This window comes from Schistocerca piceifrons, chromosome 1 (assembly GCF_021461385.2).
Source record: "Schistocerca piceifrons isolate TAMUIC-IGC-003096 chromosome 1, iqSchPice1.1, whole genome shotgun sequence".
Taxonomy (NCBI): Eukaryota; Metazoa; Arthropoda; class Insecta; order Orthoptera; family Acrididae; genus Schistocerca; species Schistocerca piceifrons.
This window is the reverse complement of record NC_060138.1, coordinates 709,542,095-709,557,124: the sequence shown is the minus strand read 5'-3', so window position 1 is coordinate 709,557,124 and position 15,030 is coordinate 709,542,095. Positions and strand designations below refer to the sequence as shown.

The following is a 15,030-nucleotide window of genomic DNA, read 5'->3' as shown; positions in this document are numbered from 1 at the left end:
GCATAGGGGACCCAAAGATAACAGGATTGCTACCGGTGCCTTCATATTTGACTTTGAGGGTGACTCATTGCCTGAAAAGGTCAAGGTGATGGTTTACAGTTGTGACGTGAAACCATACGCCCCTCCCCCTATGGGGTGCTTCAAATGTTGGAAGTTTGATCACACGTCTTCTCATCGTATTTCCAGCGCCACATGCAGGGATTGCGGTCGTCCTCTGCACCCAGGCACTCCATGTGTACCACATTCCACTTGTGTCAACTGTAGGCTGCACCACTTCCCCTGCTCGCCTGACTGCCCTGTTATACATAAGGAGCGACGAATCATGGAAGTAAAATCTCTGGACAGGCTCACCCATCAGGATGCAAAGATGAAATATGAATGACTTCATCCTGTGCAGATGACTACATTGTATGCTGCGACTGCAACTTTGTTGCCCCCGGTGGCGACAGCTCTCCTTGCGGGATGCTGTTTCTTCTGGCACTCCCAAGGTACCTCCTTTGGGAGACCAACCCCCCAAACTGATGGGGATATCGGAACTCCCCCCCCCTTTCCCGAGCCGGAGGTACACCAGCCTCCTCCGGCTTTTCTCACGCAGAAAGGGTCCCTTGGAAGTCTGCCTTCTAAGGCTGCATACAGTGCGACAGCTGACATCAGTCAGTGGCTCAAGGAGCAATGAGTGGCAGATCGAAGAGTTTCCCGCTCTTTGTCTGTTCCTGACACTCCTTCTGAGTCTCCCTCCCAGGTTGCTCCTAAGGAGCAGCAGGAGGAGGTGAAGAAGAAGAAAAAGAAGAAGAAGAAGAAGAAGACTATGCTGGGTCAGACAGGTGAGGTTCAGGTTGCCTGTGTGCTCCCTGTTCCTACCAGCTCTGAGTCTGAGGATGATTTGCAGATTTTGGTGCCCCCGACGACCTCAATCTCGCCCAACCTCAGACGCACTGATTCTAGATTCTGGCTCTCCTTCAGTGGCGGTCAACTACCCAGCGGTGTGATCTGCCTCCTTGATCCCTTCACGCCTTTTTCGGCTGCAGACAGTGTCATTCTCCAGTGGAATTAGTGAGCGAGGTGGCGCAGTAGTTAGCACACTGGACTCACATTTGTGAGGACGATGGTTAAATCCTGCATCCGGCCATCCTGATTTAGGTTTTCCGTGATTTCCCTAAATCGCTGGGATGGTTCCTTTGAAAGGGCACGGCCAACTTCCTTCCCCGTCCTTCCCTAATCCGATGAGACCAATGACCTCGCTGTTTGGTCTCTTCCCCCAAACAACCCAACCCCAACCCAACTCCAGTGGAATTGCAACAGTTTTTTCCACCACTTTGCTGAGCTCTGACAACTTCTCAGCCTCCACCCCTTCTTCTGCATTGCTCTCCAGGAAACTTGGTTTCCGATGTTGCAAACCCCCGCCCTTCATTGCTATTGGCATTATTATAAGTATCGGGTATCTTATGAGAGGTTATCTGGTGGAGTCTGCGTTTACATTCTTCACTCTCTTTACAGTGAACTTGTCCCTCTTCAAACACCTTTAGAGGCTGTCACTGTTAGGTTGGGCCCTCCAGTGTCATAAGAGGCACCTATGCCTGGACCACCTTATTACCTTTAAGTGTGCTCGAGCCCGTCACCTTGTTCACCGATGGAAGCAGGGATGCTGGGAAAGGTATGTCTCCACCGTTGGCATCTGTATGTCTCCATTGCAGGTTTGGACCAAGATTAGGCTACTCTATGGATATCAGACCCCCATCAGCATACCTGGGCTTTCCCTGAAAGGACCAGGTTGTACTGAATCAGACACAAACTCTTAGCAGAACATTATGCTCAGAGTTCTGCTTCTACGAATTACCTACTGGCCTTCCGCTCCCTGAAAGAGCAGTTGGAACGTCGGAGCCTTTCACTCCATATGCGCCACTCGGAATCATACAATGCTCCAATCAGTGAGTGGGAATTCCAAAATGCCCTAGCCGCCTGCCCTGATACTGCTCCCAGGCCGGATTGCATCCACTATCAGATTCTCAAACACCTCTCGGTGGACTGCCAGCGACACCACCTAGACCTTTTCAACCGTACCTTGGTTGGGGGCGAGTTCCCATCACAATGGTGGGAAAGTGTCATCACGCCAGTGTTGAAATCTGACGAGAACCCACTGGAGGTGGACAGCTCCCACCCCATTAGCCTCACCAACATTCTGTGCAAGTTGCTCGAATGTATGGTGAGCTGGAGGTTGAGTTGGCTACTTGAGTCTCGGGGCTTTCTGGCTCTGTCTCAGGGTGGGTTCCGCAAGGGCCGCTCTGCCTCCGATAATCTGGTCTGCCTGGAATCTGCCATCCGTATGACATTTGCTTCCAGTTCTCGGCTGCCAAGACTTGCGTCATGCATTTCTGCTAGCATTGCACTATTCACCCTAAGCCACAGCTTTATCTTGATGGCAAGCCTCTTGCCGTAGTGGAGATGCATTGGTTTTTAGGCTTGCTTTTTGATACCTGGTTGACTTGGCTCCCTCATATTAGGCAGCTTAAACGAACGTGCTGGCGCCATCTTAATGCTCTTCGTTGCTTGAGTCACACCAGCTGGGGTGCCAATCAGTCTACCCTTCTCCGACTGTATCATGCTTTGATTCAGTCCTGTCTCGATTCTGGGAGTCTGACTTATGGTTTGGCATCGCCTTCCGCATTGCAGTTTCTTGATTGCATCCGACTCACCACTGGAGCTATTCACACGAGCCCTGTCACCAGCCTACTTGTGGAGGTTGGTGTCCCTTCATTGCGGATCCGGCGCCAACGACTGCTGGCCTCTTATGCTGTGCATGTTTGTAGCTTGTCCAGGCATCCCAATTACCGTCTCCTGTTCTCCAACTTGGTCGCCCATCTTCCGGAATGGCGGCCCCAGTCGGGGTGTCCGATTGCGATTTGCGTCCAGTCTCTTCTCTCTGGCTTGAGTTTTTCCCTGTCCCACTCCTTTCTGGGCCCATGTCTGTATACCCCTGTGGTGTGTGCCTTGTCCATGTCTTCAGCTGGATTTGGCGCAAAGTTCAAAAGATCCAGTCCTTTCTGAGGCCTTTCGCCGCCAATTTCTTTCCATTCTTGCTGCATTCGCCGGCTCCGCCATAGTCTATACCGACGTTTCAGTGGTTGCTGGTCAAGTTGGTTATGCTTTCACTCTTGGGGATCGCTCTGAACAACGCTCGTTACTAGATGGCTGCAGCGTTTTCACTGCAGAGCTGGTAGCCATCTCTTGCACCCTCGAGTATGTCTGCTCCTGCCCAGATGAGCTGTAGTGACTCCCTGAACAGTTTACCAGCTATCAACCAGTGTTTTTCTCGCTCTCGTCTGGTGATGACTATCCAGGAGTCCCTCCATACTCTTGCTCATTGCAGCTGCTCAGTGGTTTTTTTGTGGACCCCGGGTCATGTCGGCATGCTGGGTAATGAACAGTTGACAGGCTGGCCAATCAGGCTGTCTGTGCACCAGCCATGGAGATTGGCTTTCGGAATGTGATCTCCAGTCAGTTTTGCAGCAGAAGGTCCTTGGTACCTGGGGTGTTGAATGGCGCACCCTGCCTTCACCCAACAAATTTTGAGTCGTCAAGGAGCATACCTGTATTTGTCCTCTGCCGGCTACACATGGGCCACACCTGGCTGACGCATGGTTATTTATTGCACCGTGAGGATCCTACACTCTGTTGCTGTGGTTCAGCATTGACAGTGGTCCACATTTTGTTGGACTGTCTGCTTTTAACTGCGCTCAGGCAGACTTTTGCACCGCCTGATACTCTCCCTGCACTTTTAATAGATGATGCTGCCATGGCAGGCTTAGTTTTGAGTTTTATTCGCACAGGGGGCTTTTATTGCTCAATCTGAGAGTTTGTGACTTTTTTGTGTTAAGTCTGGCCTTTGGCCAACAGTTTTAGATTGGGGTTTCTAGTGTCTCTCTTGGTGGCTGGATTTTTTTTCCATGGTCAGCCAACCACTGTAACACTGTGTGTGTTTTTAATTCCTCTTTTTTTGTCTTTGTCTACGTCTTTCTTGTTCTGTGTCATCCCTTGTCATCTCCGTTGCTTATTTTTCATCCTTAAGGGTGTTTCATGGTCATGGAAAAAGGGACCGATGGCCTTTGTAGTCTGGTCCCTTCTACCCCCACAAACCAACCAACCAACCATAGGGTTGCTAATATTTCCTTCGGGGACCTCAAGGGTAAATGTAGGAATGCCCATTCTGTAGGAAATGATTCAACACCGAACCTCCTCTGGCGTCTCACTCAAGTACCTGTGACGTAGGGGTTCTAGGGAAGGGGGGGGGAGGGGGTGGGAAGGGTTTCCTGTCCTTGGGGCTATCTCCTTTCTCTTCTTCGATCTTAGCAACCACACCCTTTTTTTTTTCCTGTCTTACTTCGCATTTGAGGACCTATCTTTCCATTTTCACTAACTTCTGTCGCTGAAGTCCTTCCTGGTTTCTGTGGTTTCAACACACATCTTATCTTTAGATAAGAAACCTGAAGAATCAGACTACGTGAACATACATCTGCATACACACAAGAAGACATTTAAACACAAACATTGAAATTACAGACTAGAAACCTGTTGCAATGTGGGAAATATATATATAAAAAAAATCATGCATATACATAAGTATCTAAAAACTAGGGCAATTCTGCACGGAGTATACATAAGAAGGGGTGTGTGTGTGTGTGTGTGTGTGTGTGTGTGTGTGTGTGTGTGTGTGTGTGTGTGTGTGATAATAAATACTCTGATAAAGTGACGAATTGTAGGATAGTGGGACTTGAATTGCCTAAGTAATCATATTATCTACTGAATAGTGTATATAGATATGGTACCTACTGGAAGTATAGAAGTTGACAAGTAGAAGAGGACTCTAGGGATTAGATAAAGTTCCAAGAAGTATATGCGAGGTGCAGAGTAGATTTGTAACTTTACCAGAAAATGCTTAATTATAATATACATAGGAACATATACTGTGGTAATGAACCATGAGGCCTACTCAGACAGGATAATTGGGCATACCCGGCATTTGCTAAGTATATGGGTCTAATAGAAATCCTTGGGTAACAGAAGAGATATTGAATTTAATTGATGAAAGGAGAAAATATAAAAATGCAGTAAATGAAGCAGGCAAAAAGGAATACAATCGTCTCAAAAATGAGATTGACAGGAAGTGCAAAATGGCTAAGCAGAGATGGCTAGAGGACAAATGTAAGGATGTAGAGGCGCATGTCACTAGGGGTAAGATAGATACTGCCTACAGGAAAATTAAAGAGACCTTTGGAGACAAGAGAACGACTTGCACGAATATCAAGAGCTCAGATGGAAACCCAGTTCTAAGCAAAGAAGGAAAAGCAGAAAGGTGGAAGGAGTATATAGAGGGTCTATACAAGGGCGATGTTCTTGAGGACAATATTAAAGAAATGGAAGAGAATGTAGATGAAGATGAAATAGGAGATAAGATACTGCGTGAAGAGTTTGACAGAGCACTGAAAGACCTGAGTCGAAACAAGGCCTCGGGAGTGGACAACATTCCATTAGAATTACTGACAGCATTGGGAGAGCCAGGCCTAACAAAACTTTACCATCTAGTGAGCAAGATGTATGAGACAGGCGAAATACGCTCAGACTTCAAGAAGAATATAATAATTCCAATCCCAAAGAAAGCAGGTGTTGACAGATGTGAAAATTACCGAACAATCAGTTTAAGAAGCCACGACTGCTAAATACTAACACGAATTCCTTACAGACGAATGGAAAAACTGATAGAAGCTGACCTCGGGGAAGATCAGTTTGGATTCTGTAGAACTGTTGGAACACGTGAGGCAATACTGACCCTATGACTTACCTTAGAAGAAAGATTAAGAAAAGGCAAACCCACATTTCTAGTATTTGTAGACTTAGAGAAAGCTTTTGACAATGTTGACTGGAATACTCTCTTTCAAATTCTAAAGCTGGCAGGGGTAAAATACAGGGAGCGAAAGGCTATTTACAATTTGTACAGAAACCAGATGGCAGTTACAAGAGTTGAGGGGCATGAAAAGGAAGCAGTGGTTGGGAAGGGAGTGAGACAGGGTTGTAGCCTATCCCCGATGTTATTCAATCTGTATATTCAGCAAGCAGTAAAGGAAACAAAAGAAAAATTCGGAGTAGGAATTAAAATCCATGGAGAAAAAACAAAAACTTCGAGGTTCGCCGATGACATTGTAATTCTGTCAGAGACAGCAAAGGACCTGGAAGAACAGCTGAATGGAATGGACAGTGTCTTGAAAGGAGGATATAAGATGAACATCAACAAAAGCAAAATGAGGATAATGGAATGTAGTCCAATTAAATCAGGTGGTGCTGCGGGAATTAGATTAGGAAATGAGACGCTTAAAGTAGTAAAGGAGTTTTGCTATTTGGGGAGCAAAATAACTGATGATGGTCGAAGTAGAGAGGATATAAAATGTAGACTGGCAATGGCAAGGAAAGCATTTCTGAAGAAGAGAAATTTGTTAACATTGAGTATAGATTTAAGTTTCATGAAGTCGTTTCTGAAAGTATTTGTATGGAGTGCATGGAAGTGAAACGTGGACGATAAATAGTTTAGACAAGAAGAGAATAGAAGCTTTCGAAATGTGGTGCTACAGAAGAATGCTGAAGATTAGATTGGTAGATCAGATAACTAATGAGGGGGTACTGAATAGAACTGGAGAGAAGAGAAATTTGTGGCACAACTTGACTAGAAGGAGGGATCAGTTGGTAGGGCATATTCTGAGGCATCCAGGGATCACCAATTTAGTATTGAAGGGCAGCATGGAGGGTAAAAATCGTAGAGTGAGACCAAGAGATGAGTACACTAAACAGATTCAGAAGGATGTAGGTTGCAGTAGGTACTGGGAGATTAAGAAGCTTGCACAGGATAGAGTAGCATGGAGAGTTGCATTAAACCAGTCTGTGGACTGAAGACCACAACAACAACAACAACAACATGGGGCAGGCGTACCTACTTGGAGATAGGACAGTGTGGCCTGAAAATATAGGAATGTTTTGTAAAGGGGCTTACCTACCAAAATGGAAAGAGGAAGTGCTCTCATATGGTCAACCCACAGGCAAGGTATAGGTACTGATCCTAGGGGAAAGGGACAGTATTGTGACAAATGTCACAAAATTTTGTAGAGATTATTCTGGAAAGTTTGAATTCTAGGCACAGCAAGCATTATAACGTTTTATGTAAGTTCACAAGTGTCAAAAAGAAGACTTTCATTTTGCCCTGAGTTCCTCCAAACTACAACAGATAATGAAGCTAGTACATACTAAAGAAAAGGTAGTGCAAAGAATAGAAATTATAGAATACTCAAGTGTCATGAACACCTGCAGTTTACGATTGGAAACAGGGAAAGAGTCCTCACAATTCTTAAATATTAGAAAAGATGACTAAAAACATGAAATAATGTTCAGGTTTTGATGTCAGGGTGAAATAACAACAGAATAAAGGAATGCTCAGCTAAAGATTGTTCTAGAGAGAAAAAAGATTGTTGTTGAAGTGAAAGATGTATGTAGAAACATGTATCAGGAAAGTATATTGTTATGATATGAAATGTTGTGAGTGATGTTATGTACATAATGATTATGTATAAAATATCGCATGTCCGATCTGGGGGGGGGGGGGGGGGGGGGGAGGGGAAATGTAGTGTTTCGAGAATTTCCACATAAATTCTAGAACCACTTGGCCGTCCACCATCTCAAACACATGATATTTTAGATGTAAGTGGGAGAAAGGAACCCTATCTACTGCACGTCACCTGTCTGTGTGTGCAGGTCCGAGGTTTATCTTGAGACGATGGTAGATACAGTGGTCAAATGGCACCAACAAGTACTTATCGATCGTGCCTTGGAATTTGTACACTGCAGAACCAAGGAACTTCTGTGTTATTCTGTGCTGTTTTATAACTGTGACTATTGTTGGTGACAAAAGCACATTTTAGTTGAGAAGACTTTTAGGTAACTTTTAACTTGAACTTGCTAAAGGCAAGACATGTGTATGATTCCTGTGTAATAGAGTCGTGGTTATCAAGCCAACTCTGTTGTAAATGTAACTTAATTGTTTCTAATGTGAGATGACACGGATGACTTACAAGAAGTCAGTTGTTTATGTGAGAAGTGTGAATTTTGTGGAGAAGAAGTTTGTAGAGATTCCAGAAGCCGGCTATCCAGAGAAGAAGATCAGCTGCACGTTCCCAAATAAGTCAACTTGTGTAAGAGAAGTGGAGAGTTTGCACATACACTTCACACACTCTTAGTCGTCAAAAACATTAGAATAGGTTAATGCTATGTTTGAATCATACTCATTCTACAATTGTAAAAAACTGAGAGGAGTGCCTCAGAATTTGTATCATTATTGGAGGCTAAACTTTCTTTCCTTGCCCAGACTCATTAAATAATTGTGATATTCAACACTGAAGTGGCTTTTCTAAATCCTCAGAGTGAAAATAAACCTCTAATGTGAATTTTATAGCGAAGGGGAGAAGTCATGTTCACCAAATCTTGTGTCAGTATTCAACTAAATTCCAAATATTTATGAAGTCTCCTGCAGAATAAGGACATAAGACACTGTTGAGGGTGATTCATTTGTCGTAGGGGAATGTTGAGCCCATTGGTCCATTTGGTGACTTTTAGGGCATCTACTCATAGTGTCTAGTTGTTTGAATTTTGCCGTTTCTTTGTCTGTGATTCATGACGTCACAAGTAGGTCACTGATCTGCACAAGCACTTATTGCAGTTATCTGCATAATGTATTTACATAATTTCATGGTTCAACTACAAGAGATCTGTGAGGAACATGACCATATTGAACCCTCTTGCCTCCTCCCACTCTCCCTCATTCCCACCTACCTCCTGCTCAAAATGCTCATTAAGAGGCAAGGACTGGACTTCACAGATAAAAGAAATAATAGTATTTGTGAAACTGATTCTGAATAATGCTTGGGGAACATTGTTAATATCAAAAATATTTGTGCTGACCGCCTCCATAGCTGAGTGGTCAGCACGGAAGAATGCCATGTGAAGGGCCCAGGTTCAGTTCCCGGCCACGTCAGAGATTTTTCCCCTCGGAGACTGGGTGTTGTGTTGTCTTCTCTTCATAATCACTTAATTCTCATTGACACACATTTTGGCAGGGTGGCACCTTGCTATTGGTCTCCCTGACGGGAGGCCCTAACCACCTGCACAAATGCCATTGCCACTTAACGATATCACAGTTGCTGCTGCTGCTACTACAACCACCTCCACCACCTAATAAAACTGGTTTGGCAACATGTTACCATCACCCACTGCAGTTTCTTCAGTGTAAATCTATTTATACTTGTAAGAAAATTCTTCTTAACATTCAGAAGTGTTTCAGTACTGTTGCACCACCATCAGTGGACTCTGTTATTTGTACAATACATACGTTGTTACACAAGTTTTTTACACTAGGCATTAACAAATGCACATTTTAATTTCACATTCATTGAGTATATGATTGTTTGTCTCATTTCATACATAATAGTTTACAGACTATTCTTACACAGTTTTTATTAAAATAGTCACAATTATTGATTTTTATTGCATCTTTCTGGACTAAATTTATTGTAATGTCAGTTAGCAACCACTGATGTCTGTATGCATGTGTAAAATAAATTCTCATCTTGTGGCTGTAAAAAATTACTACAGATCATATATTCTGCTGATTGTTATTGATTGCAGTCCCTTTATGTGAAAACAAGTCAGTCACCTGTGGTGACAACAAAGCTGTAGGAGTAGTTCTTAAGGATTCAGAGGCCTTCTAAAGGAAAATAGTGTGGACAAATTGTTGACTTACTGCACTGAAGAATAAGGTCTCTATTCTCTCCTCAAAGACTAGAATTTTCAAAATTTGGAAACATGCATCCTTATCTACTTATGTAGTAATCTGCTTGGAATATTATCATAATGAAACCAAATTTAATTGCCTGTAGCTGTGCTACTCACACAGTAATATGCACAATTTTTTTCCTTCCTTCCTTTCTTTTTTTCGCCATTGGCACAATGTGCAATTTTGTGTCTTTGTCGAGGAATGTCGTTTCTGCAAATAACAAAGTTTCCTCATATTAAAATGTCCTTGTGGAAAGACTTTCTAAATGTCAGACAAAGGAAAGCATTCCTCTGTTTCTTGATTTGATACATAAACTGATCTTGCACAAACAATTTACATGCTGCATAACATTTTCTTCATTGATTAATGGAGGGAGAAATAAAGTATCCTTTTGATGAAATGGATGATTTTCTAAACATTTTAAACAAACTGTTACTTTAAAAGTCCCCAGGGAGATATCTATCAGAAAACTTCTAGTCTTTTCCCTTTTTTCTTTCGGCTATAATGTCTCTTGATATCGACTGATCAATATTTGTGGCAAATTGATTTGAGGTACTCGAGCTTTTGATCACATCACATCTGTGGACATATGCACATAGCCACTTGGTGATGCACATTGAAATGTGTGTGTGTGGGGGATCTCCTCCCAAAGCCCTGGATCTGTGTAAACTAAATTTGACACACAAACAGCAAATTCTATGAGTATTAGCACTACGAGTTTCATAACCTCTTAGCTCTCATAGGGCAAAAATGTGTTTATTAGTCCCTGCTGTATAGGCTGGCTTGCACAACAGGCATGTTGTGGGGAGAGTAGTATTGGTCTGCTTTATCAGCCTAAAAGCATTGTATCGTACATGTCATGGGCAAAGAAGAGTTTTGATAGCCCGGACATGTAGGCTGCACGGAATGACAGGTATGTTGTGAAAGAAATATTGGCCACTGCACGTCCAAATGGAATGACAGAGGGAGGCTGAGATGGATAGAAGAGTGGATGGACAGAGACAATGGGGCTTGAGGGGATGGATAGGAAGAGAGGGGGATTGTGGAAGTGGGGAAAGAGAGATGGAGGAGGAGATGGCCATGGATAGAAGGGAGGAACAGGAGGAGAAGATGGGTAAGGAAAGGAGGGATGAGGCAATGGATAAAGAAAGAGGGAGGAGGAGATGGATAGGGAAATGCAGGCAGGAGGAGATTGTGGGAATGGACAGGAGGAGATGAATAGAGGGAGATGGGGAGGAGGAGGTGGATAGGGAGAGGATGGAGATGGAAAGTGAGATGTTGGCAGGAAGAGGTGGAGAATGGGGGAGGAGGCTGGAGGAAATGGACAAGGAGGGAGGGGGAAGGAGATGATGGACAGATAGAGGTAGAGGGATTAGATGGACAGAGAGAAAGTCGAGAAGGGTTTGTGGGCAACATGTGTGTCGAACATGTATGCAAGCGAAGCGATGGAGGAAAGGTGTGTGTGTGTGTGTGTGTGTGTGTGTGTGTGTGTGTGTGTGTTTGGGCAAACAATGGTTTTTCTGTCCCTAACACGTAGTCAGCAATTCAAAGGGGCGTGTAATATGAGAATAGAAACACCCGTTGTATTACCCACATTTCTGTGGAGACATTCACAACAAATCTGCAGATATAGGAGGGAAGGATGCATGTTGTGTGGGTAGTATTGGCATGCCTTTCAGGGGCTACACATGTGGATGGACACGGCAGAATTGGGGGGGGGGGGGGGGGAATGGATAGTGAGAGAGAGAGAGGAGGATGAGGTGGATAGAGAGATGGCTGAGTAACATAGCTCTGACAGGAGCAGAGATATGGGAAAAAGTGTTTCCTACCCCTGATATTTAGGCTGGCCTACATGACAGTTGCTTTGTACGGGTAGTATTTGACTGCGTGCAGGGGATAGGCATCCAGATAACTACAGCTGAGCAGTGAGAGGGGAGGAGATGGATAGCGAGAGAGGTGGGAGGATAAGGTGGACAGAGAAAACTGGGAGGAAAAGAGGGACTCTGAGGGGGGAGGAAGTGATGGACACAGAGAGGGATGCCGGTATCGGCATAGGGAGAGGTGGAGGATGAGATGCATAGAGAGAGTTGGGAGGACGAGATGGGGGGAGAGAGAGAGAGAGAGAGAGAGAGAGAGAGAGAGAGAGAGAGAGAGAGAATATGCCTCTTTCTGTGTATGATGCAAGTGCAGGTGCATGGTGTAATGCACCTCTATTTTCGTGAGGGGTAGAAGATTTTTTGATACTTCTGAGATGTGCGCAATATCACTTGCATCCCTAGTTGAATGGTTGAGCAGGGTTTCAGATCAAGATGACCACAGTGAAATTTATTCAAATTTAAGAATTATACATATCAGCAGCCCTCCATCCCAAGTATTAGTTGTAAACTTGTCTATGTTAACTGACCATTTTTAAATGGAGAATAAAGACTGTGTGTTCAAAAGAACACTTGTCATCATTGTATTTTTCATACTCTAATTTTGACTCTCTTTCTAACTTGTTCTTTTATAATTATAAAACTGTTCATTTTATTTCTTACAAGGATTGCACTTGACTATGTTGTTTCTATGCTTTGCAGAAAGGAAACTGAGATTCAACCGCTGTACCAGCTGGCTGCAAAACATGCCCCAGGAGAAAGTGAGTTCTTTTGTGTGGTAGAATTGCGTAAATTACAATCACATTATGTGAATAATGTTGTAAATTAAGCCTTTGTAAGCATTGTTGCAAATGCTCTGAAAATGGGCATTCACAGACCTCCGGGACCTCAGTTGTTAAATATATTTGAGACATGTAAACTACTTTCATTACATTCTTGGGGATGTCAGTCTGCGCCCCAATAAATTGTATCTGTTTTATGGCCATGTGTTTCCTTGTGTTCCTAGTTAGAACAGTGAGAGAGTAAGATCTTCTGTTGCCTTTATCAAACTTTCTTGTTTCAGTTTTAAATTATTTAGATTTTCAATATTTATTTTATTTATTACTTGCTTTTACCCAGTATTGTAAGTTCTCATAATTCATCTCTTAACTATTACGACAGGTGCTGTGGTTCATGATTTAGGATATTAGTTCTTAGAAATAATTTGTTGTTTCAGTTTACCTTGATAAACAACATATAGTGTGGATGTGAGTGATCATTATATATTTCATTTACTTTCAGTATTATAAAATACTTTACTACTGCTGTTATGGCATATGATGTAATTTGTCTTTTACAAACACAACACTTTGAAACACTTATGGAAATAAAATTTTGTTTTTGAATTAGAAGTGCATCACTTTTTCATGTAACAAGTTTGCCTAGTGTCTCTGATTTGCCAAGCTGTTTTTGTTTCAGACATAAGCAATACTTTATCTCAGCCTCCTGAAATGCGAGGGTCCGTGAAGTTATTGGATGATAATTTGCAAGTACTGCAGGATGCCATACTGGAATATCTTCTGGACCAGGGCAATAATGAGTTCCTTGTTGTAGGTGTTGTGGGCTCATTGGGTGTTGGTAAATCTACCCTCATGTCGCTGTTAGCTGGTGGACAGTAGGTGACAGATTTTTTTTTATTTTTTTTTATTAAAAGAGTTAATTTAGTTTCATATGTGTTAATCATGATGTGCTGTGAGACTTTATTTACATAATGCTACAATATAGTACCAATAACCTTTTCTCAGAATTGTTAATTTAGCTCTGAAATGCCTGGGAACCATATAATAGCGTGCAATAAATAAATAAATATCTTGCAAGGAAACATGTATAAGGTGTATCAAAAATTTTATCTCCAGTTCACTGATAGCAACTAAGTAAGATCACAACGAGACTGCATATCATAAATAAATAATTCTGATAGTGTGATGAGTTTCGTATTTGTAATTTACAAATAATAAAGATTTCAAGCACAATTATGGTGCACCGAGCGAGGTGGTGCAGTGGTTAGACACTGGACTTGCATTCGGGAGGACGACGGTTCAATCCCGCGCCCGGCCATCCTGATTTAGGTTTTCTGTGATTTCCCTAAATCGCTCCAGGCAAATGCTGGGATGGTTCCTTTCAAAGGGCACGGCTGACTTCCTTCCCCGTCCTTCCCTAATCCGATGAGACCAATGACCTCGCTGTCTTGTCTCCTTCCCCAAACAACCCAACCCACAATTATTGTGCAGAAACAAAGACTTTTTCCTTGCACTGTCATCAAGAATTGTAGTTTGTCTGCAGCTAACGTATCATATTGTAATGAAACACTTATTGATTAGGTTTGCGAGAAGTGATTAGTAGATAATGGACAATAATTTTTCAGCAGTTTATGGAATTTACTATAATTTTTATATTGTGGGATTAATATGGATATGAACAAATTAATCTAAAGATGTTTGTATGATAAAGTTGCTCTGGAGTCTTTTTCTTTGTATAAGTTTATTTTTTAGGCTTTCATACCTTGTTTCCAGGTTTAAAACTTTGTGATCTGACAACCCATTATTAATCCTTTGTAACATGCCCTTGAACTTACAGGCTGTTGATGAAAATAGTGTTTCTGCTTCAGATAGTGGATCTCCAAAACTCTGTTTGTACTATACTAAGTGCATGTAGCACATACTTTAACATCCACTCCTCACCCATCGTGAAGCCATTAAAGGTGCATTTATGTGGTCTTATTTTTCGGCAATTTGTGGCCATAGTAATATTGCCAACAATGTAGCTGCAATATGGCAGCTATAATTGGCAGTATTCTGGTATGGTTGAACAATAGTGCTGATGGAACAGGCAGGTAATTGCCAATGTAGTACTGAGGTGTTGCTGGTGTTGTCCATCAAGGATATATCTTCTACGTCCTCATCTGCATTAGCTCCCCGTCCCCTTGCTTTCCCGCTCTCTCTCTCTCTCTCTCTCTCTCTCTCTCTCTCTCTCTCTCTCTCTCTCTCTCTCTCTCTCTCCCTCCCTCCCTCCCTCCCCCCCCCCCTCTCAGGGGGCTCAGCATTTAGTTGCTGGGTCCGGGCTTGGCGACTCCGGGGTCCCTGAGCTGGGGACTGGGAAGCGCCACCAGTCCTTAATATCGTAAGCTCTGAGTGTGCTTCAACGACCACCTTAAGGTGCGATGGTGGAACGTTGTACAGTACAGAGCCCGGGGATCTTGGCTTAACTGCCTGGGTTGCAAGGATGGTATAAACCTCTATAAAAAATACCCTC

General features: G+C 43.0%; 1 protein-coding gene across 4 annotated transcripts in view; it reads left to right on the top strand.

Moving 5' to 3' along the window:
• LOC124787729 (nonsense-mediated mRNA decay factor SMG9) overlaps positions 1–15,030 on the top strand; it is a 109,379-nt gene that overhangs the window by 15,232 nt on the left and 79,117 nt on the right. For all 4 annotated transcript variants that reach the window (XM_047254590.1, XM_047254581.1, XM_047254599.1 and 1 more), the window contains exons 3-4: positions 12,442–12,500; positions 13,198–13,393. In XM_047254590.1, coding sequence (XP_047110546.1) covers positions 12,442–12,500; positions 13,198–13,393 — 255 coding nt within the window. The remainder of the gene's footprint in view (positions 1–12,441; positions 12,501–13,197; positions 13,394–15,030) is intronic.